The sequence below is a fragment of the Pelodiscus sinensis genome, chromosome 2 (genome assembly GCF_049634645.1).
Source record: "Pelodiscus sinensis isolate JC-2024 chromosome 2, ASM4963464v1, whole genome shotgun sequence".
Taxonomy (NCBI): Eukaryota; Metazoa; Chordata; order Testudines; family Trionychidae; genus Pelodiscus; species Pelodiscus sinensis.
In genome coordinates this window covers 179,342,975-179,368,071 of record NC_134712.1, presented here as the reverse complement: position 1 = coordinate 179,368,071, position 25,097 = coordinate 179,342,975, and the positions used below count along the sequence as shown (strand labels likewise).

The window sequence follows — 25,097 nt, the reverse complement described above, 5'->3', positions numbered from 1 at the left end:
GTTTATCCACCAACTTGATATCATCACAGTCTTGTTTAATTAGCAATTCAGAGTTCAGTTTTATTCTCTCATTTGTGTAATCACATTTTCAAAAGCTCTATTTAGTTAAAAGTAATAATTATATAACCACAACTGGATGGTTCCCACTTGGACACTCCTCCCCAACTCCTCAGCCCTTCACCACTCTCTATCCTCCACATAATCAGTGTTTTATACAGTGTTTTAAGGCGGCATATTCTGCACAAGAAAAAATATTTAGCAGCTGACTGTAAAATGGAAACTGTGTTTGTATCATGGATAATAATAATAATAATAATAAAAAATCTGGAAAGCCAACACAAACCTGCAAGTGATACTTTTTGTGGGGCTAATGAAAGGTCAATGCAAAAACAGCAGGTATTGGAATCTTTATGTTTCACTTGTGCAGTATGCAAAAAGCATACACTTTCATCTGAGATCTCAAACACTTTAAAAATATTTACCATCTAAGTCTCACAACATGTTTAAAGTAGGATGTTTTCTAACTGGGCAAAGGGAGGCATACATAGGCATAGTAACTTGCCTTGGAAAGACAATGGATCAATAGCAGAATCAAAAAGAGAATCCAAGTGTTCCGAGTCCTGATCATATTCTTTAGCCATCAGACTTGACTTTCTCCTGCTGGAGAATTAGTCCCTTTATTATAATTAGCAAAACAAGGTGGGAGAAGGAAAGACACTGTTTTAGTGTGGTCCAATGGATACAATACCCAACTGGGAGCCAGGAGACCAGGGATCAATTTTGAGCTCTGCCATTCATCAATTATGTATTCTTTGGCAAATCACTATCTTTCTGTACCTCAATTTCCCTATCTAGTAATAATTATGCTTTCCTCTTTTGTAAAAGCTTATGATTTTCAGATCTCAAAACTATAAGTGTTACTATTATATTGAGATTCAGTGAACGAATGGGAGCTGAGTAGGAAAATATTAGTTCTCTCTGACAATGAGTGCCAGACCCCAATAAACAGGGTAAGCTAATTCTTCCCTAATGTAACAGCTTGGCAGATTAAATGTCTGAGGAGTCATTTTTCCCCTTCAGCACTGTACAGAGATAGACATGCTATATTACTGCCTCTATGTTCCTAAAAAGACTTTCTGGGCTAACTTTTCAAAACATCTGGCTTTTGCCTGCCAATAGTTAATGTGTGCATGCACAGATACTCATGTTGGTACATACAAAACCCCACATTTGTACACACAAACTAGATAACTGCACACACACACACACACACACAATATACTGTACAGGAGGCCCCCGACTTGTGATGTGATTGATTCCTGGGGAAGAGTCGTAACTCGAACCCGCATTTACAATAGGCAATGTGTGCCATCGTAAATGCAAGCCAAGGATGCAAATCGGGGGGTTCTGGCCCCTTCCGCACTTACAAAAATGGTCGTAAGTGCAGGGGGTCAGAACTCGGGTGGTTGCAAGTCAGGGCCTCCTGTACCAGATTTGAAGTTGCGTGTGTAATACACTGGCTTAATGAGCATGACCATGTCACTCTCTAGTGCAGTGTTTCTTAAACCATGTGCTGCAAGGCAGTCGGAGGTATGCCGTGAAGAACAGAGTTCAAAATAGCCCCCCTTAAAGGGGAAGGTGACTTTTTTTTTTTGCTCAATAACTTTCCCCCCGACCCTTTGCTCAACAAAAAATCCGTTTTCTTTATAAACAAAAATATCGTTTGGTGTCCCTCTATCTTAAAAAGTTTAATAAACACTAGTGGTTGCTACTGGCTGATGATTTTGAAAAACGGTTACTTCTTTAGCATAAGTGGCAGGGATAAGTGATTATGCTTTCTCTGCTAGACTGAAGAGCCCACTGTTAAATATTTGTTCCTCAGGTAGGTATTGATTGACTGTACCCCTTAACTTTCTCTTTGCAAAGATAAATAGATATAGACTCAAAGACCTCAGTCACTAAAAGGAATGATTTCTATTCATCGTTTTGTGGCTCTTTGTTGAGCCCTCTCCAATTTATCAACCTCTTTCTTGAATTGTGGGCACCAGAACTGGACACAGTATTTCAGCAGAAATCATACCAGTTCCAAATATAGAGGAAAAATAACCTCTTTTACTCCTCCTTGATATTCCTCTGTATGGATCCTGAGACTGTATTGGCTCTTGTGGTCACAGCATATTCTTGTGGTCATATTCAGCTGATTATCCAACACAACCCCTCATAGTTTTTTCCCCCAGAGTCACTGCTTCCTTATAAAGGAGGAAAACATACCCTCCTTGGTTGAGTAATTATTAAATGTTCAGAGCCAAAGACGAGTTTAAAAGAGAGAGATTGCTTGACCTTCCCACCTTTGAAAATATTGGCAATGTACGGTGTTTTAGAGTATATAACCCACACTCGTGTATAACCAGCGCTTTTTCTTTGCTGTGTAAAAAAAACAAACTTAGATTACCCGTGGATGTGTGTAACCCACAGGTTCTATAGGCTAATTCACGGTAATTGCACATACCAGGGGGGAACAGAGAGTGCAGCACAGGCAAGCTAGCCGGCCTGCAGGAGGGGAGCCACACTCACGGCCAGGCCCCATGCAGCTGCAGCCAGACGCAACCCACCCTCCTCCGGGCGGGGGAACAGAGAGCACAGCACAGGCATGCTGGAAGCTCGTCAGGCCCTCCCTGCAGCGGAGCAGAGCTGACCCAATTCTAATGGGTAAAAATAAACTTGTATACCCCGTGGACATGTATACCCCGCAGGGGAGGGCGGGGTTTGTAAAATCGTGTATAACCCGCGGGTTATATACACTAATTTATGGTACTTCTAAATGCTGAAATTCATTAAATAAGTCCTGTGTTTCTTTCAGACTTAATTCTTCCATTTAAATGGATATGGACAATGGGTGACTCCAACTGTACTGAGGTTGACTGCAAATGAAGGGGTGCATAAGGAAAACTCCAGTGGTCTTTCAAAATCTCAGAATCATATAAATCTCCAATGAAATCTCAACAGTGATGAAATTGGCCCACCACATTATTCCATTCCTGTTATTCTGTACTTTTGTTGCTTGAACTATACTATTTGCCAACTGATAGACAAAATAAGTTCCCCTTGCCCATTTTTCATACACACACCCAACTGAATACTCATGGAGTATTAACTAACCTTTCATCCCCTAAACATTTACTAATATATTTCACAAAATCATATTTCAATCATAATTCACTTAGTTCCTGTAGAAATCCTCAAACTCTACGTCTGTCCATCTAGCATGCTCAAAATTAGGTATTTCACTTACCAGGATATTTCAAAAAGCGTAGTCATACTAGCGAAAACAAACCCATTTTATTTTTGTAATGTCACTGAATAGTTATGTCATTTATGTTTAAATTACATCTCTCTAGGACAGTTTCCATTTAATATTCTACCTGCCCTTTAAATAGAATCATAACAGTGAATTTTTGCTACCACACATTTCCATGGTAACTGATTTTGATGTCATTTCTAAAATGACTGATTTCTGTATCAACAGTAGGAGGATGCTGGAAGCTTAGCGCCACAGTTAATAGCTTTTGGACAGAATATATTTTGGCTTTTCAAGTTTGTATAAAATATTTTGTCATAATATCTCAGAATGTGCATGAACAATTAAGCAAAATAATGCAGCATATATCACTTCTTAGTTACTATTGGCCTATGTATATTTTTTTCCCTAATGGCCACTTAATGAAATCTACTAAATAACTACGGTAATTGGAACAATTGTTTGACATTGTATCATGTGTTAAATTGGGATGTATGATTAGAACCCTTACTTACATGTTCCATAACTCTTGGAAAATTCTGTTTTATTTTTCTGATTTCCTATACATTAGTCTCCAATGTTGAAGCCAAATCTCATTATGAGGTCCATTTACTCTTCTCAATTTAAAAAAAGAAAAAGGAAAAAGCACAAAGTGCTTGAGCGGAATAACTATAAAACTAATTGGTCCATTTACACTCAAATGTTGCATTTTATTCAAATAAAATAGAGAAAGTATGTCTGTGAAGATCCCTCAAGCCAAGACTCCCTTCTGTTTTAACACTGGATGTCACTAAAATTTTGTATCTGTGGCGCACAACTTCAGAAAAAGATATTAATTCGAACAATAAAAGATTCCCAGCTAAGAAGCATTAAACCCCAATGTAACAGGTTAACCCATATCCCCACTAACTTTCATGGAAGTTATATTGGTTTCAGAGTGTCTGATCTTTATAAGCAATCCACATGCAGAATTCCCATTAACTTCAGTAGGAATTTTATACACAGAGTGTTAATAGGATTGGGTCTCAAATCACATTAATGAGTATAAAAAGAAATATTTTTAAAGTTCAGCACATACATTACCCCTACATTAGAGCGATAGCGAATCCAGATTGTAGCATGTTCCTTTATGCTGTTGATTAAGGGCTAAAATGGCATCTACTGAATCACCTGGTATATACACTACTAAAGAAATACAAAACCCTTTTTACAAATGTAACCCCACCAACGTGTTATGTGAACCAGTGCACATCAGACTCTGCTACCCGTCACCATACATGGACAGGTTTTTAAAGAGCCACCAACTACCATGCTTCCCTTAAAAAGGGGAGTTGTGGTGAATGTGATAACTATCTCGGGGCAGTTAGTAAAAATAATTTAATTTTGCTGTGTTTGAGAACTGCAGAGCTTGAAGGTCCATTCCTCCTTTCCAAGGGAAAAGTCTCTCTTCTAGCAGAATTATTTATCTTGTTAGCAGCGGCCAGAGGATGTAGGACAAGCAGCAGCTGCTGCTGCTGCTTGTCCTAATAGCATCAGAGCTGTCGCTTCCCAGAAGGCTGTGGCGGAATGCAGGCAATTAGGGAAACATCCTGACTGCCCAAAATTGGCTTATAGTGGCTAATATGCACATTCTGTGCAATCCCTGATAGATTCCCTTTCTGTTTATAGTGCCCTCTTTCTGTTCCTCCCTTACTGGTATATTTAGTAGCCTTTGGCCCCCACAGACTTATCTATTTTAGTTGGCTGACCTAGTATAAGCTGCGCTGTGGCCCTTTTCCTTAGCTCCTGATAGAAAAAGCTTTAAGCTATAGCTACTCTGCTCACCGTTCTGCCTATCTGGCAGCTGTCTCTAGAGAAAATGAGCTGGGAGCTGCCTTTCTGACTGAAGAAGCGGGACATGGAGGATACTACTGAGCAACTGGAAGAGGCTAATAGTCCTCAGACTCCCACAGGACATCTCTGAGGCTAAGAACTTTGCAAAAAGGGATTGGCTATTTTTATGGATAATGAGAATACACAAAGTTGTCATAATACACGATAGCAAAACATTTTGGAAAATATAAATTTCACAGTTCAGGTTTTAACCCAAATTTCTAGCTATTAGCAATCAGGAAATTGTCAATCACACTTTACAAGCTGCATTATCAGAAGTGAAAAGTGTACCTCTCTTTGAAGCATCAGGTAATGGCCACTGCCAGAGACAGGATACTAGATAGACTCATGGTGTGATCCACTGTGGCAAATTCCATTTCCTGTGAATATTGGGAGGATTAAAAACAAATTGTAATACATGTTTATGAGTTCACAAGAAAAGTATGGAAAAATTGCACTTTGGCATTAGTCTAAGAATTAAATCCATATATATTATTACAAATATGAATATAGAAATATATTTTGAAACTCAGAAAGATTAACCATGCTTTTTTATTTTATAACACTTTGTATCCTAGGATCTTGAATGCACTAGAAACATTAAATAATTAAAATGTACAGCACTTCCATGTTGCAGAGAAATATTCTCATTGTACAAGTGGAAAAAGCAATATTTCAATGTTACTTGCTGCATAAGCCTTGTTGTTTTTAAACAAATATAGGTAAGGATATTTCCAAAACTGTTGCATCACTCATTGTAGCAGGATTACATATTGCAAAAAATATCAATTTGCATCAATATTAATTTTTCTATTCAACTTCTGATGCTAGTAGAAGAATAAAATTGAACAAAAAAGCCACTAGATGGAAGTCTTTCATAATTTTTTGTTAGGTTACTCTTTTGTAGACTAACATCTATACTTTTTCACAGCTAATATAAATATACGGGAGATGATTTTTCAGGATTCCAAGTTTCTCCAAATGTTATCCATATATATTTCTTTTCCTCAACTCTATCATCTAGTTTTTAACAATATAGGTTTGGTTTTGAGCTGTGCTGAAAAACACAGCTCTTACTGATTTCAATTGTAGCAGTATAAGAAACTGTAGATATTCCTATTAGTGATGGACTCAAACCACAAAATTCAGGTCTGAATCCAGAATTTAAAATACTTTGGATTCAAAGACTGAACATTTCCAAAATTCAAGACAGCCTGCATCAAGAGTAGGCCATATAGCAAAGTTAACCTTAGTGTCTCAGTAAAACTTAGTACAGGCAGTCCCCGACTTACACGGATCCGACTTATGTTGGATCCGCACTTACGAACGGGGCTCTCTCGCCCTGGAGCTCGCAGGCAGTGGTCCGCCACCTTGACCTCCGGGGCGAGAAAAGCTGCTCCCGGTGCCCCTGGTCTGCTGGGGACTGTCTCCAGCAGACCAGGGGCACCGGGAGCAAAGCCGCAGTGGCGGCGGGTTCTGTGCCAGAGCAAAGCCTCAGAGGCGCGGCACCCCACCACTGCGGCTTTGCTCCCCGTGTCCCTGGTCTGCTGGGGGGGTGCAGCTAGTGTGTCCCCCCCCAGTAGACCAGGCTTTTGTTGTGGACCCTGGGGCAGAGCAACGGGGGCGCTGCCGGTTGGTCCCGCAGCGCCGCTCTGGGCACTACTGGACCAACCCGGCAGCACCCCAGCTGCTCTGCCCCAGGCGTCCCCAAGACAGCCGCTGCTGAAACTGACCAGCGCTGACTACAGGAAGCCCGAGGCAGAGTTGCTCTGCCCCAGGCTTCCTGGAATCAGCCGCTGATCAGTTTCAGCAGCAGCTGACTTGGGGACTTGGGGTTCTTAAGTTGAATCTGTATGTAAGTCAGAACTGGCAGTCAGTTTCAGCAGCGGCTGAATCTGGACGCCAGTTCTGACTGACTTACAGATTCAACTTAAGAACAAACCTACAGTCCCTATCTTGTACGTAACCCGGGGACTGCCTGTACTACTGCAAATGTGTGTTATTATTCTTAAAATAATTGGAACAGAATGTGTTATATGTAACTTAATTGAAATCAATGGGCTATACCAGGGATCAGTTTGACCCACTGAGATATATAAACCCAGCTCTCTGAAAGATCACCAATTACGCCCCTCTTGGATTTCACTGTAAGTTAGATCATTTTACTCACACATCAGGAGGCCCAGTTTTATTTGGAAATGAAATGATTAAAGTACCACAAATGAATAGTATTTGATATGAATAATAATAAGACCATTATTCAGGTTTGTTTCCACTACTCAGGACACATGGTTAGTCTAAATATGTATATTTGTTATTTATTCATTTTTGGGCAGACAGACTCTCTGAGAGGGTGGATAGTCAGCAGTCTATTGACATTTTACAAGATACATAAAGCTGAACCTCTCTATTGTAATGCATCCAGGAAAGCCAAGAAAGAATCCACTCTAACCAAATCCAAAAGCACTGGACAATTCTTTTTCTGGCACAGGAGACTAACTGGCTCACCTGTCACTATGGTTCCAATCCCATTTCTACTGCAGTAAATGGCAAATGTTCAGAGCATCATGGGGCAGGAACATGCACTAAATCAGTTGCCATTATGGGCCTTATCCAAAGCTCACGCAAGACAGTGTATTCAGTGGAAAGACTCCCAATCAGTTTGGGGTCCAGCCCTCTCAAGGAACTCCCTTAAAAAGGAAAAAAAGCTGTGATGCTCTCACTAGTAACAGCAGTAACAGTGAAATAGGTTTGACATGATAGCAGATTCAGAACTGCATTTCTGATAAAATTCCAGGGATTTATTATTATTATTGGATGAATGTGATACATAGGAGAGCAAGAAACTTTAAATCATTATGCAAGTTCCCTCAATCAGACTTGCAGCTGTTCCTCACTACTGACCTGCATCATCATTGCTATTTTAGTGTCTGATCCAACTTTCCAACTTTTATTCAAGTAACTGAAAGATATGGATCAGCTTCTTCCTATGAGAAGAGATACACCCTTGCTGTGCTGCAAAGTGGTTTTTTCCTGTGCTCAAATATTCTTTAGGGACTTGGGTCCACATCATGAAAGTTATTTAGGCTAACTTCCACTGGAATTAACTGAAGTTAGATGCCTACATACTTTTGAAGATCAGGGATTATATTAAGACCAAAAGCTTATTTCACTTGGACACTACAGATTTTGAACTCATCTGGAGGTGGATAATTAAAGCAAGAACAACTATATATTGCAGGTCAAATATTGCTTTCGTTTGCACTTTTGCAACCACACTGAAGTTTTGCCTCTCTGACACTGAAATCAATAGGATTGCATGGGTTTAATTGTGGACAGAATTTGACCTATTGAACTTAGTGCATCAAAACAAAGATTTTCCCTTCTTGATTTATGCTCTTCAAGGTGGCAAGACAGAATGGTTAAAGTTACATATTGGGTGAAATTCTTAATTTTATATTTTCTGGACTACGTTCACATGTGTCATAACCAGGTGCAATTTCACTGGAGTCAAAGGATTTGCATCCTCTTACACTAAGTTTCAATATGGCACTTTAAGTTTGGTGATTAATAAAGCTTAATAAATAACTCGCAATACATAGTTAATTCTGTCTAGTTTTGGCGGTGTAATGCACACAATTTCCTCACATTTACTTCTTTTTCTTACTTTTTTTTGACAAACTACTTTAAACCATATAGACTGGATGAGTGAAAAAATGGTTTCTGCAAAAATCCACACATGCAACGTCGCAATGAAAATTTGATTGCAAGGCTGTCTGCAGAAAAAGTAAAGCAAAGGACTCAGATAAAGCAAACATTAATTCATTTAAAATTCAATAAAAATGTTTTGCAGTATTCATCCGTGTTTGATGGATATGGTCAAAATTCAGTGCAATTAAAATGCAGTCCAAAATTCTTCAAAGGAAAACCAAACCCCAATGCAGGATAGAACATGACAAAGTAAGTGCCCCAGAAAGGGAGAAATTCCCACTATTGCCAAAGGTTCAGCACTAGTAGTGAGGAAAAGACTAGGCTGATCCTGATCTTTATTCCCCTCCACACTAAAACACAGCCAAAATAATGGGGCTCCCTAGGGCATTTGTCTGTGACAGACCCTCTCTCAGCACTGCTGCCATGAGTCCCTCCATCTCCTGCTCCCCTTTCTGAAGTGATGCAAAAACAGCTCATCAAACCCCTTAGATTCTTATTGTACCTCTGTTATGTCCTCAGTGAACTGCTCGTTCATGTAGACAGACTGATTGTTTGGAAGGTAGGGTGTAAGGCCAGCAGAAGTGAGGGTAAGCTGCTGAAGAGTGGGGAAAGGAAGACAAGGACTTGAGTGGTGAATGGAGGATGTGAGGGGATTTTTAAATGTGCTTAACTTTATAGTGGTCAAGAGCAGCCCTTAATTACATGCTTCAGCCACTTGCAACACTTCCTACCTAAATCCTATGACAGGAAAAATGGATAAGTATTTATGTCAACTTCAGTCTTTGATACCTCTAATTATGTAATCTAAAGTGTTTCGCATTTTGCTTGAATATGACACTGGATTTTTCAAGGTTTGAATGAGTTGGCCCAGAGGATCATTTATTTCCCAGTTGCTCACTTAGTTAGCTTCTGTTCAAAACCTTTCGATCATGCCTAAGTTTTGTTTTTCATTAACTCAAATGTTACAGGTTTCTAACATGTCTTAGAAGATGGGTACTTAAACACCTATCCCGAGGATAGATGTTTGCTTGGGTGTAAGAACTCCTGAGCATTAACATCTGATTTAATTGTCTATCAAGTCCCATCTCCATTTGTTGCATTTAGTTGGATGCTTTACAGAAAGCTCTGGCATTTAGAACACTGAATTTCATTCAACCCTATGGTAAAAAGTGTCCAGAATGTACAGTATTTTAATTCAGCTCAATCTTCTGTGTATCACTCTCTAAATGTTATGCAAAAGTTAGAGTTATTATAGTAATTTGTTGGTGGACATATTTCTTTTTCATTAAAAGCAAAGCTAAAGGCTCATTCTGGATTTGTCTTTAATTCTGTGTTCCATAAGTAGCACGGGGTGTGTAGAACAATGTATTTTTAAACATTCTTGAGATTTACTCCTGCCAGTTCACTTAGGACTATGTATGACTCTCTCACTCACATTGAGTAGTTTCTTGCCATATAGTTGAGAGTACTTGCAGAATAAGGTACTAGTCCGTGAGAATCAGCATGGCAAAACTGAGCTCTTTGGTGGAATTCACAGCCTCTTGTGTTTGCAAACGTGGGTATTTTTATTCACAAAGAACATTTATGGAAAGCAAAATATTATGATTAATAGCCAAAAGAAGGAATTGTACTGCAATTACTCTCTTGGCCAGTTTGAAAAGCTCTTTCCAATCACAAAATACTTTTGTCTAACAGTCACACGTGTTCATGGATAGATGTGTAAAGAAAAAAAAAAGACTCCTATTTATGAAGCCCATGCCACACAATTAGGAATCTCAAATATTATTGTAGGTTTTAGTCACATGATATAAATTGGAAATACTCACTGGATGAAATTCACTACTGAGTACATGGCCCTGTACAAGCTCCATATACTTAAGTTATGTATAGACCTTATATTGTGTCCCCCACGCAACAGTTAACTTCACCCATGGTGACCATTTTGACAACAAGAAATTACAAAACAATTTGTTTTCACAATTAGTTGTTGAACATTTGTGAACATGAAGAAATTAAGAAAAATTAAACTCTGTGGATAATTTGAGAATAGGTACTACATTCATGGAATATTTACAGCCGCTCTAGGCCATAGGTTAAATTACTTTCAGAATCTAAAATTACGCATTTGCTTACAAAATACACATATTTAATTGCTCTAACTCTGTTGTGTCATTATTCTAGGTGGGTGATGCAGTCCTTGAAAATGCTCGTCTTATGTTACAGATGGAGAATATTCAAGCCTGTGCTGAAGATTTTAAAGAGAGGTAGTTTTCTTGAGGCAAGAATATGGGTGATTTATTTGAATAAACATACACTTATATTGAACATGAAAACTGAACATTCATATTAGAGATACAATATGTCTCATGGTTAGAATAGAGATCTGACGTACTTTTTGACCTTGGACACCCTGTGACCTTATCTCACAGTCTTCTTGTGTAGCTAAATTAAAGTTGTAATGAATTTTGAGATCCTCAGATAATAGTTGATTTGAAAGCAAATCATTTATTATTAATTATTATTATTATTTTGAAATAGTGAGACTTTAAATCTTTCCAGTAGCCAAATATGTACTGGCAAAATTATTTCTGAGCTCACATTGATATAAGACCCTAAGGTTCTTGGTAAAGGGAGACTATTAATTCAAATCTGGCTCAAAACTTAATTTTTATATGAACAAAAGTTTTATAAAACCCAAATCCTTTTGAACTGCGTTTCATGATTTTTTTTAAAAAAAAGAGCAAATGAAACAAGATGTTTTAAACAAATAAGCATTCTGTTGCAGTGTTTCAAAGGCAAACAATGTAGCACAAAGCCTCAGTGCAATTCCTATGTACAAAAATGAAGCTGACAGCTGATTTTTCATTACTCTTATCAGGGAAAATGAAAGAGTAAAAGAAAAATATAAACAGTATAAGAATTTTTTTAAATAAAATTTGTGTTTTCAAAATCTAACTTACCATTTGTATCACTGATGGTGGTCCCCAAATTGTGGGGAGCATGCACCCCTTTTGGGGATACAGAGGAATGATGGGGGGGTGCAGCTGGGAACTGGGTCAGCCTCCATGCTGGGTGGGGAGGGAGTGCCACCCAGTTCCGCTCCTGGCCCTTGTCCTGTACACACAGGCCCTGGCTGCTGGTCAAGGCTCTGCTCATGCCTCAACTGTGGCCCCAGCCTTGGCCCCTTACCTCTGTCTGTGTCCATCTCCTCTCACCCAGAGCTGCACTTCCACTCCTGGGCCCAGCTTGGGGAGAGGAAGGACACATGCAAGTAGGAGTAAAGGGGGAAGAGTACTCAAGGTAAAAATTCTGGGGACCACTGGTTTACAGTATGTGATTCTAAGTTGACAGTGACCCTTTGAATTGCACTTACTACTACTACATATTAGGCTTGATTTTTCTAACCTTTATTCATATTAGACTGTTTACATAAGCGAGGGTTTCCGAGACCAAACCTTTATATCCAATTTAACTTCATACTTCAGTGATTTTGATCTTTCCCTAAATTCCTCTATTTAATAGTTACATTTAATAGCATCAAAATATACATTGTGTTCTTGACCTTCTCTTTCATGTTTGTCAAAAAGGCAAAGGTTTGAGCCACTAATATTACTTTTTTCAAATACAGTCTGTCAATTTCAAAATTTAAGTGGCAAAAAATTGCTACCTGACTTTCACTAGCAATTTAAATAACAATGAAAATATTTTGTGCTGTATCTCATTGAATCGGAGAAATTAGTAGTAAAAAAATCTCCATTAGCTCCCCCTGGGGTCCTGTTTCCACAGCTGTTTCCACAGCTGTTGAATCCCAGGCAAAGGCGGCAGTTCACCCAGGAAGGAGTGGAGAAATTCTCTCTCAAGCTGGCTCTGTTCACACCTGTATCAGGAATTCCAGCTGCCCAAACTGGCTGGGTTCTGGGTTCCAGCATCCCAGAACCAACAACCTGTGCATTGAACAAGAAACTTTTCACACGACCAGGCCAATGTCATCAGCACCATTTAGAAAACAAGATTAAAATGTCTATATTATTGTATTGTTCCTTTCTCAAACAAAGCACTACACATAGTGGGGAAAAAGCAGCTGCATTTTACAGAAAGGCATTTTGCTTTAATAGCCTTTTTTTCCCCATGACAAAACAATTGTTCAGCCCACACAGCCTCAACCAAATAGGCGACGGATGCCTAATTTTTTATATTTTCATTATAAAGTAATGGCCTAACTAGAGATGCTTGCAGGAACATTATATGCTATGATATTTTAAACAGAGAAATCACGAGGATAATAAGCAGTTCATGTGCATAAAACCTGTGCTGGTGACCGTTTAAGTCCAAAGTCAACAGCAAACTTACCATTTACTTCAACATGACTGTGATTAGTCCTTAAAGGTGTGTTGTATCCCAAGCAACAACAAACCAAGCATTCCCCCAGTATGTTTAATAAACAGTAACACTTGGAGCTCATACAGTGTTTTTCACCGTTAGTTCTCACTGCACCTCACAAAGGAGGGTGCACATAACTATTAGAGATGTGAACAGGTAACCATTAACAAGTTAATGGGTGATGCATTCTGGGTAACAGTTAACCATTACCTGGGAGCAGCACTCTGCCTGCAGGGCTGCTAGCTCCAAGCACATGTGGGCTTGGAGTCAGCAATCTTGCGCAGGGCTAGGAGGGCTGCTGGCTCCTAGCCTGGGCAGGCTCGCAGGCTGGGAGTTGGTAGGCCTGCGCTGGGTGGAAGTGGTGTGAGGGCTGGAGCAGCCCAACTCGAGCAAGCCCAGCCTGCGGTGCAGGGGTGGCTCCAGCTCGACCATGGCAGATGGGGGGCCACTCCAGTCCAGTGAAATACCCCACTGCCCATCCCCATCTAATTGGTTAACCAGCTAAACTTAACATTTAAACAGTTAACCATTTAAATGGGATTTTGCATCCATAATAACTATCCCCATTTTATAGACTGGAGGAAGGAAGGAAGGAAGAACTACCAAAGAATTCTTAGTATGAGAATGCTAGATCCAGGGAAACACCACAAGTCTCCCAATTCCCATTCCAGATCCCCACCCACTAAACAAGGCTCTCTCTCAAACTGCTAATTTGTGTCTATTCATGGATTTGCTTTTTAATAAAGCAAGGCATGATGATTGACCTGACAATGGTTTTGGGATATAGAAAGAAACGGTACTGGTGAGAGAGATCGCCTGTGCCACACCAGTAATTAACATGATGGTTTGACATTCTGAGGACTTCCTAGACCAATAAGAGACCCTGCCCCTGCAAACTTGGAGGCCTTTGTGCCCTGCAGCTGTGGTTCTGATTCTTGACATGAGTCGTTAGTCCACAAGCATAAGGTCTCACCCTTTGCAAATTAACGCTGACAGCACTTCTTGTCTGAAGTCTCCCCTACTATGCCCTATCCAGCCATTTATTTCCTTTAACTTCTGGAATTTGCTATGACCTAGGGATGTGACCAACTAGGCAAATGCTTATCAGATAGTCAACAGGGTAGTTGACTAGTTGCCAGAGGCGTAGTGAAGGAGGGTAAGGGGGAGCAGTTGCCCCCGGGTGCCACGCTAGGGGGGCACCAGAATGGGGTGGGAGCGAAGCGCATACTGCTCTGGCCCATGTGACACTTTTGAACAGAGACCCGGGAGTTGGCTAAGTGCTTCCGGCTCTCTATACACTGCGAGCCAAGGCAGCAGGGCTGGGCGACAGCAGCGGCCACTTTAAAGGTTAGATTTCCTTACCTGGTCCTTCCGTTCCTCTGGTGCCTGGCTCTGAGGGGGGAGGAGGAGGAGGAGGAGGAGGATTTGATAGGGGTGCACTCCCAGCGCTGAGGGGGGAGGGGCTGACTCGGGATGAGTGTATTGGGGAGGGGGCCCTTCAGGGGTCCTTGCTCAGGGGGAGGGGTAAGTGTATTGGGGTGGGGGGACACTGGGGAGGGGCTAGCTCTGGGGGAGAGGTGGGTGCATTGGGGTTACTTATAATTCTTTTTAAATAAAAGATACTTTATAACAAAAGGACACACTTTTAAAAAAGAACAGTCTGGTTGCATTTAAAAGACTAACATACATATAGATCAGGCATGTCAAACTTGAAGCCCACTGATTGCCACACAAATGAAAACTGATAGGCTATACTTGTTTTGTTGACATAGAAACAAGTATAGACCATGGTCAATCAAATAGAACAGGCTTCTGTGAAAATTTCAGATACTTTGTAAGGTTGAGATTTTGCGTAAACATATAAGTATTCGTGCAATTGCAAAAAATTAACATATATTTGATATAAAATTAATATACATTTTGTGATTTTATTAATAAAATACCCCCCTCCTTTCCCCCAGAGCCAGGCACTCCCATATCACCATTCTAACCCAATCTCCCTCCACTCCCCCAGGGCACCCCCTCCCACTCTAATCCAATGCCTCCTCCCTCCCACAGACCCAGGCACTCCAAGCCCCTCCCCTCCATACCTAATGCCTGGGTCCCGGAGCCAGTGTCACCGCCTCCACACATTTCTTCCTCAGGCACTGGGGAGGTGTGAGCACAGCAGCCAACTGTGAGCAGGCACTTGAAGCCTGTTCAGAGCAGCCCGGCCAGCTGTGGTCTGCAGTCAGCCACGTGCTCCGAGCAGCCAGTGGGCTGCACTTTATTCTTTTATAAAATGTAGTGGCAGGCCACAAAAAAATTCGATTGGGCCACATGCAGCCTGCCAGAAGCCTGTTTGACATGCCTGATGTAGATGGTATCATGAGCTTTTGTGGGCACAACCCACTTCCACCCATGAAAGCTCATGATACCATCTACATAAGGTATCCCTGGGTCACTGCAGAAGGGGCAGGGCCTAAACAGGAAGGGGCAGGGCTACCCAGATCATGATTGGTCTGGGGTGGAGGAGCACTCCCCCATCCCCAGGCCAATCAGGGCTTGAGGGTGGGGGAGCACAAGTGCACGAAGCCTCTTCCTGCCTTGCAAGCAGTACGTGGTGCTTGGAAGCGCTGGATGCTGCTCACAGGGCGGGTGCAGAGCAGAGAAAGCTTCATGTGCTCCCCTGCCCCCAAGCCCTAATTGCCCTGGGGGTAAGGGAGCAGCAGGGCCGCCGCAGATCGGATCCGACCCATGGAGGCCCTTTTGCCTACCCCTCATCTACAGGTTTTGGTAGTTTTTAAGATACTACTAGACTGTTTTGTTGTTTTTTAATTTTGTGTGTTACAGACTAACTTGGCAACCCCGCTGAAGCTTATAAAAAACAGTTCTATACTATACCATTCCTTTTGCCTCCCTGTTTCCTTTCTCCTTTGGCGAGTGGGCAGGCAGGGGTTTTGGTAAAAATATATCAGACATGCACACACGGTGCCCATTCTACCTCAGCTGATGATGGATAATCAGAACTCCAGGTCTAAAGGAGTTGACATTATTTAAGTGATAGATCACCGGGGCTGTGTCTACATTGGCATGATCTTGCACCAAAGCAACCGCTTTTGTGCAAAAACATGCTGCCTGTCTACACTGGTGGGGAGTTCTTGTGCAAGAACACTGACTTTCTAATGTGTGAAATCAGTGCTTCTTGCACAACAACTATGATGCTCCCGCTCAGGAATAAGTCCTCTTGTGCAACTGTTCTTGCCTGTCTACACTGGCCTCTTGCGCAACATCAATTTCTTGCGCAAGAAAGCCCAATGGCTAAAATGCCCATCAGAGCTTTCTTGCGCTAGAGAGCATCTACACTGGCACGGATGCTCTTGCGCAAAAGCACATCTCTTGCTCAAAGGCACATGCCAGTGTAGACACTCTCTTAAGCAAATACTTTAAGGCAAGAACTCTTGCGTTAAAGAGTATTTGCGCAAGATCATGCCAATGTAGACACAGCGCCCATGTTTTGTTGCAGATTTTCCCATCTCCCAGTCATAGCAGAGACTTGGGATTAACGTGGCTTTCTCAACTAAAAGTCTTATACATGTTCAGATGTTGTGATTGTGAACACCTGGAGAGGCAGTCTGCTCAAGGCAAAGTTGGCCTTGAATCTTGATATCTGTGGCTTCAGTTGAATGGCTTGTGTGAAATTTGGAAGAGCAGCTCAGAGAGACCTCTCTCCTTTACTTAAGGATAGAATCTCATGGCAGCCTGAAGGAAAAAGTCCACATGGCAGACAGAAAGCCATGCTTGCAGGGTATCCTCAGCCTTCGGCTACTTATTGCTTCAAGTGCCTTCAAGAAAGTGAGGGTGATTCTAGTGTTGTGTGTTAGTTTTATTTAAAAGTATTTGGAGTGTTATTTTAACAGGTAAGTTAATCTCTTACATTCATAACTCATGTAGTTTTTCATTGTGCGATAATGTGAAAAACAATTAGGTTAACTAGGTAAGTAAATGGGCAGTTAGGAAGCATTACAGATTGCTTACGATAAATTTATTAGGTATATTGTTAGTCATTAAAGTGCTACATAACTTTTTTCCTTTTTGTTTTACCAAGATCAGACTAACACAGCTATCTCTCTATTACAATAAATTTGATATGCTCAAAATCTTTTTTACTTTTTATTCATTAAAGCAATGTGTTACTCATTTGCTATAACAGTGGTTTTAAATGCTTGAATGAAATATAGTGATGAAATTCATATTTAGGTTGTATAACATTAATTTCTCTTGTGCTTTATAAAACTTATATATTTAAGAATTTGACTTTATGTAAAAGACATGAACCTAATGAGAATGGGATATGAACAAATTAAAGAGAAAAATTATGTAACAGAATGTAAACCATAAAACGTTATAATTTATATGTCTGTAGTTAGTAAAATAAGTAATTCATTAAACAATAAATATCTTAAGAGGTGGATTATTTACTGTGGCATAGTGAGGAGGGTGCGGGGTGGGGGAGGAGGAAGGGAGTGGCTCCTGCATGCCACACTAGTGAGGTGACAGTATAGTCCCCCTACACTACCCCTGTCATCCCTCTGCTTGCCTACTCCTCCTCTGCCTACCACCACCAGCTGAAGCTACCTCCTCCCCGCCTCTCTGCCTCCAGCCCAACCCCCTCCACCTCTGGCAGAGGGTTACTGCATGCGGGACCCAGCCCCAAACTGGAGGGGGTCGGGTAAGACGCGGTACAAGCTCCCCCCACGACTCTCAGGGTTGGGCTCAACTGTGCACCAGATTTGGGGCTCCACCATTTGGCAGTGGGGGAGTGCCAATTTTGCCTTCGCTCCCGGGTGCATAATACTCTCACTACGCCTCTGCGAGTTGCTTCCGCACCCTTGCTGCAACTATCAGAAAGAAGCAGCAGGGGGAGGGGAAGGAGAAGATGGGGTGCTTCAAAGCGGCAGCACTACTTAGCACCTGGGGACAGACCCTGGGCTCCACGTGGCATTGCTGTTTTGAAATGTTGCATACTGCCCAGGCCAGCTAGGAATCCCCAATTGGCCCGGGCTGCACACAGCACTTCAAAATGGCAGTGCCACATGGAGCCCGGGGTCAGCTAGGGACTCCCCCACCGACCCCAGGCTCCATGCGGCACTACTGCTTTGAAACACCACAAGGAGCATGGGACCAACAGGGAACTGCTTGAGTCACCCGCTGGCCCCGTAGAGCTTACACCTTTGAAGTGTAGCAACAGCCTTAAGGCAGAAGCAAGCTTATCGACTAATCAAATAGTCGATGCAAATTGCATCAGCTATTCGATTAGCCAAATAATTGACATTTTACACTCCTACCATGGCCACTAGTTAAATCAATTGTAGAGAAAAAACTTGGTGACTTTAATGCTGATACGTAATCTTCAATTTTTAGATAAAGAATAGGCATCCTTAGAGATGACTTGGCTCAACTTTCAATGAACCTTCACAAAAGCACAGACTTCTATCTCTTTTGTGAACTATCATAACTGACTCACCTCATGGACTACGACTCTTTTATTACATTAGTGTCCAACATCTTTATCGTCATTTCTTTCACTGGCCGATACAAAGTTACAGCACTTGGTCAAAATCTCTGCCTAATTGGAGGATGTTTCTCTGTGGCTATCATGTGATGTATCTGATAGCACACCCAAAATCCAACAGAAGTTAACAGTTAGAAAAATTGGTACAATTAAATCAGAAACTAGAAAAGGTTATCAGTTTTGCACATCCTGAAGGCATTCTAAAATCTCTTTCTTTCATCCATACATATTGATCTATTCCACTACCCTGAGTTGCTGCCTACAGAAAACCTGTATGGGTCCAGGATTCCTCAGGAACAAAGATATGCCATCGACTACTTGATTAGCTAATTGATCACAACTTAATATCCCTATTTCAAATCCAGTCTCATATCTTGAATTTCTCTCTATATCACTATCTCCTTTAAATTTTGTTCAAAGAGTATCTTCCGTCCCAGAATTACTATCCTTCAACTTTTGTCCAGTGTGCAGCACATATTGGATTTGCATTTCAGAATGTATGGCAACAGCATGTATATATCCATGCTATGGATATAGCATAACTTCCCTGACTGATCCTTTTTCTTCTCAAATTTTATAGCCTTTCAAAATCTAGAACAGAAGTTTCCAAATTCTGTCTTAATGATCTCCATATATAACATACCATCATATAACCCCTCAATGAATTTATCTTTCAGCATAATCATCAGTATTTGAGCTTCTAACAAAGGATGTTAAAATGCCAGTTCCAGGCACATAACAGCTCCCATCTTCAGCCTCAGTCCCAGGGAACTGGCCTCCGATACAGAGATAGCAAAATTGGGCGACAGCCGGCTCCCCAGGAGCAGGCGGGAGCCTGTGTGTAACCGTGAACATTAACCAGTAAACCCATGCTCATCGAATAATTGTTTACACAGTTCTACATTCACATCCCTAGTTGTAACTTTTCTATTGCTTTTCAAACTTCCTATAATCCTAATGTAGACTCCTTGAGACCTTGTCGCAATTGTACACTGGGGAAGTGCCTCTGTTTCCGTTCTGACACTGCCAAGGTACAAGTGTCAAACGTACAGTCCAATCTTCTATTTGTCATAGAATCATAGAGTTGGAAAAGACCTCAGAAGGTCAGCAAGCCCAGTCCCCTGCTCTAGGCAGGACCAATCCCAACTAAATCAACCCAGCCAGGGCTTTGTCAAGCTGAGACTTAAACACCACTAGGGATGGAGGCTCCACTACATCCCTAGGTAACCCATTCCAGTGTTTCACCACCCTCCTAGTGAAATAGTTTTTCCTAATATCCAACCTGGACCTCTCCCACCGCAACTTGAGACCATTGCTTCTTGTTCTGCCATCTGTCACCAATGAGAACAGCCTTTCTCCACCCTCTCTGGAAGCTCCCTTCAGGAAGTTGAAGGCTGCTATCAAATCCCCCCTCACTCTTCGTTTCTACATACTAAACAGACTCAACTCCCTCAGCCACTCATCATAGGTCATACGTTCCAGCCCCCTAATCATTTTGGTTGCCCTCTGCTAGACCCTCTCCAATGCATCCACATCCTTTTTGTAGTGGAGGGCCCAGAACTGGACTCAATACTCCAGATGTGGCCTCACCAGAGCCGAATAAAGGGGAATAGTGACATCTCTGGATCTGTTGGCAATGCTCCTCTTAATGCAACTTAATATGCCATTAGCCTTCTTGGCTACATGGGCACACAGTTGACTCATATCCAGCTTCTCATCCACTGTAACCTCCAGGTCCTTTTCTGCAAAACTACTACTTATCTGGTTGGTCCCCAGCATGTAACAATGCTTGGGAGTCTTCCGTCCCAAGTGCAGGACTCTACACTTGTCTTTGTTGAACCTCAGTTGTCCTTCAGTCCCTTTTTCATTTTCCAGCCGTGTACTCATGTCTCTTTTAGCAGTACCCCCCAATTGCTCAGGCAGAATCAGTTTTCTCACTGCAATGTAAACACTGACTGTACCATTGTTTTAAATTCTCTAAATGCAACCGCATTACTCTCATGACTGTCTCTAGAAAATGTAGACAGCCAAGACATTACAGAGAAATATGGGATGGTTAGTGGTGCTGAAGCAAATAGCTATTGGGCTCCCACCACCCATCTATTTTCTCTGGAGTTATCCCCTAACAGACTTACATTATTTGAAGATGGCTACCCTCTTGCACTGGACTCTTCATATCCTATTTGTGACACCAATTTGCAGTGGGCTAGGCTAGGCTAGACTAACTGTGAAGTGAGGCAGAGGCAAACCAACACAATATACTAATTTAAAATGTTTAGATTTTTATAAAGGAAAACCCAAAAGTTATAGCAGGAATATAAATAATATAGAATATCACCAAGTACTTATTACTTAAAATAACAACACTACAAAAGGTATTAATGTATTAACTTGCAAACTTATACACGCAACTCTTCCTTAATTTGTGTAGTAAATACCAAATGCATCCTTGTTAACAAGAACAAAAGAAATTACTCAACGATATACTGGGTTTCTTCAGAATGGAATCAATTTTTCCTCTTCTTGGTTGTAATTCCAACTCCATTTAGTTATCCTTTGCTTCACCTCAGCTTGGGATGTTCCTTTAGATTTCATGTTCCTGTGGCTGTAATTTTGTTCACCAAGATTACCCACAAGCAGAGTTTCTTCACTTAGTGACTCTCACTTGGCCATGAGATGCCTTTGAATTGCATTCCTTCAATAGATGTTCACTCTGTTAATTTGCTTTTTGTCCTTTGTGATTGAGCTTCTCATTTACTTTTTTCAGAATCTATTTTCATGTAACAACTTTCTGATCAATTCCCTTTTTCAAGAGAAAAGAACTGAAAGGAAATATATTTGGTGAAACTCTCAATCCAGTACATCTGTAGATTTTATTTCCCTCTACTTCCCTTTTCTAATAATATCTGCTAACTTACCCAGTTCTATTTTTTATGTTTCTCCTGGCCTGCAACATTTTCTATTTTCTTTTTCTTTCCTTCTCACTTTCCCCCTAGTTTTATTCTCCTGTTTTTTAATCATCTCCTTGCCTACCTCAGCTCTGATTTAGCTGCAAACTCAGCACCACAATTCTTCTCCTTCCTCCCTTCTAACAGTTATTTTCCAACTGTCTTTCCTTCAGTCGTCTAATCCCCTCCCCAGGCTCAAGCTACTTTCAAACTGGCTATTCCCTGCTCAGGGCAGCATTCCATACTGCTGCATCACAGCTGCAGGCCCCATTAGTACCTCAGTAACTTAAAACTAAAGCAGGTGCTGATGCTAGGGCCAGGGTTACCACAGTATCATTTACAAAATGCAAGTTTGCCCACATATGCTTATGTTTCTCTCTGCAGATATGAAAATGAGCAGCCATTCAGAAAGGCAGTGGAAGATGAAATCAATTCCTTATATAAAGTGATTGATGATGCAAATTTAACTAAAATGGATCTGGAGCATCAAATAGAAAGCATGAAAGAAGAATTAGGTCTGCTATCAAAGAATCATGAAGAAGTAAGTAAAGGCTGGGTGCAATGCATAGATAATGTGTGTCTAAATCAGGTCAGTCTGAAACTCTCAGAAATAAATGGCAGCATCTATCTGCAAATTGTTCCTATTTCTTTTTCTGTCTCTTCTTTTTAGCATGTAGACCCCCACATCTTTTTAGTCTTAATTAAAAAAAAAAGTTATCCACACACACTTTCCACATTTTTGACATCTGATAAATATAAATAGTTCAGTGTCAAATGGAGTGAAAACAACACAACCCCCACACACGATGATTTATGAGGCTGGACCTTCAATGAGTGTAAGTCCTCAACGTTCTGAGGCCTGATTCACCTTTCATCCACAAGCAGTATAAAAAAAAAAAAAAAATGTAATTCGACTGAGAGGATAAACTGATCCCATGGAATCTTTAAACTATCAAACTTCCAAAATAACGCAAATTACTTTATATTAAATGTGCTGTACTTAACAAGCCTCTCCATTCCCAAGACTCAATTTATCCCTCTGTACTGAGGAACAAATCATTGAAGCAAGTCAAAATGACACAAGAAAATAGACTACGTAAGGGCCCAATATTGCAATCCTTACTCACATTCATTGACTTAAGCAGGAATTGCATTAACAAGGATTAGTCATACGAGTAAAGGCTTCAGCATCTAACTCCAATCAAACATCCTCAGTGACAGAAGACAAATTGCAGTTACTACGAGAATAACTGTGACTCAAGAGAGTCAGAATTCAGTACCTGCTTTCTCCTTGTTCCTCTGGGCAAATAAACTGAACCAGCCCTATACCGGATTTTCATCCACACTGGCACAGCTGTGCCAAGTTAAGGCTCCACCTACACTGTCCCTGTTTGCCTCCTCCTTCCTACCACACATATGGCAAGGAAGGGAGTAGTGGCTCTACACTGTTCTAGCAATATATGGAAATGGAATGGTGTAAAAGGAACTACAATTCAGCCCTACATGTGCAAACCTCATTGGTTTTGTGCCCATAAGCCTATGAGACTAAGTGGCAGGGCTCAGAAATATTTGCTCAAGTATTTTGTAAATGTGCACAAGGAGTTGGCCTGCAGAAAATAAATGATAAACAATGAGCCTGTTACCAGGCATCTAAAACAGTTGTTTCCTGAAGCACTGGTGAACAAATAAGTTTCATTCCTTTCATATCCCAACCTCACATATAAGAGGCATGCAGATCCCCTGAGCTGAGACACAGTATATGTATTTCAAGTCTGTGAAGTGACTGAAAAAAATTCAACACAATTAATGATGCTGGTAAACAAGAATAGAATACCATTTATTTGTGGATGTTTTCTACATTTTCAAATATATAGCACTCATTTTATTTTTTTATTTGCAATTTACATTGCAAATACTAGTATTTTTCAATTCACCTAATACAAACACTACAGCGTAGGCTCTATCATGAAAGTTGAACTTACAAATATAGACTTATGTACAAAAATAACTGCACTCAGGAATAAAACAAATACAAAACTTTGGAGATTTATAAGCCTACTCTGTCCTACTTCTTGTTCAGCCAATCACTCAGAGAAACAAGTTTGGTTACAGTTTGAGAAGGAGTTAATGTTGCTTCTTGTTTACATTATCACCTAAAAGCAAGAACAGGCATTCACATGGCACTGTTGTAACCATACGCAAGATATTTGACAGATATAGTAAAGATTCATGTGTCCCTTCATGCTTCAACCATCATTCCAGAGGACATGCTGATGATGAGTTCGGCTTGATAATGATTCACAGCAACACAGGCCAACAGATGTTCATTTTCATCATCTAAGTCAGATGCCACCAGCAGAAGGCTGGTTTTTTTGGTTTTTTGTTTTTGGTGGCTTGGGTTCTGTAGTTTCCACATTGCAGTGTTGCTCTCTTAAAGACTTTGGAAAACATGTTCCACACTTCTTCCCTCAGATTTTGGAAGGCACTTCAGATCTCTAATTTTCAGGTCACATGCTGTAGCTATCTTTAGAAATACCACATTGGTACTGTGATGGATAGGACTGCTGGCCGGCACTTGGGCTTTGTCTACACTACAAGATTTGCTGCAAGAGCCAAAGCAAATGAAGCACAGATTAGCATTTTCCCATGCTTCATTTGCATACTCTTTTGGTCCGTTTTTGTGCTAGGGGTGTTTGCGCATAAACAGGCAGTGTGGTTGTGGCCGTTTTGTGCAAAAACCCCTTTTTCCACAAGATCCTTATGCCTGTTTCAGAGAAGCATAAGGATCTTATGGAAAAAGGGTTTTTTTGCATAAAACAGCCATGGCCACACTGCCTGTTTTTGCACAAAAACCCCTAGCACAAAAACAGACCGAAAGAGAGTATGCAAATGAAGCGTGGGAAAATGCTAATTCACGCTTTATTTGCATTGCCACAAGAGCTAAAGTCATAGTGTAGCCATAGCATTGATGACTAAAGGGTTAAACTCAGATAGCTAGCAAGGGTGTTGGCAGGGGGCCAGATGAACCAATGGGATACAGTGCTGAAATCTGAATTGTATTAGATATCTTGCCTGATTTCTTTGTGGGAGTGAGTTAAGCCAGGAGTTGTTGGAAACAGCATGATTTAAACCCAGACAGGACTACCATACCTGCAAGAAATTTGGGGCATGGAAGTGGACTGAACCAGGAAGGGACTAAGAGTAAATAAAGGGAAAATGTGTATTTAATTGGAATCAAATCATTTTTCTTTGTTCTGGTTGTTTGGTTAAACTTCTGTGTGAATCAATGCTTCCCCCACCCCCGCATTCACTATCTGAGGGTATGGCGCCGCCA

General features: G+C 41.0%; 1 protein-coding gene and 1 long non-coding RNA gene across 6 annotated transcripts in view; one reads left to right on the top strand and one right to left on the bottom strand.

The window, feature by feature from the left end:
• LOC112547465 (uncharacterized) overlaps positions 1-25,097 on the bottom strand; it is a 116,363-nt gene that overhangs the window by 66,704 nt on the left and 24,562 nt on the right. The window contains exons 2-3 of one of the 4 annotated variants that reach the window (XR_012901914.1): positions 7,679-7,860; positions 5,462-5,550 (exon numbers count right to left, since the gene is read on the bottom strand). This is a non-coding gene — a long non-coding RNA (uncharacterized LOC112547465). Of the gene's footprint in view, positions 1-5,461; positions 5,551-7,678; positions 11,054-13,231; positions 15,127-25,097 lie in introns of those variants that run through there. The other 3 variants (XR_012901915.1, XR_012901913.1, XR_012901916.1) reach the window with 3 other exon arrangements.
• BFSP2 (beaded filament structural protein 2) overlaps positions 1-25,097 on the top strand; it is a 45,648-nt gene that overhangs the window by 3,453 nt on the left and 17,098 nt on the right. For both annotated transcript variants that reach the window (XM_006133140.4, XM_075921908.1), the window contains exons 2-3: positions 11,063-11,145; positions 22,148-22,304. In XM_006133140.4, the coding sequence (XP_006133202.1) occupies positions 11,063-11,145; positions 22,148-22,304 (240 nt within the window). The remainder of the gene's footprint in view (positions 1-11,062; positions 11,146-22,147; positions 22,305-25,097) is intronic.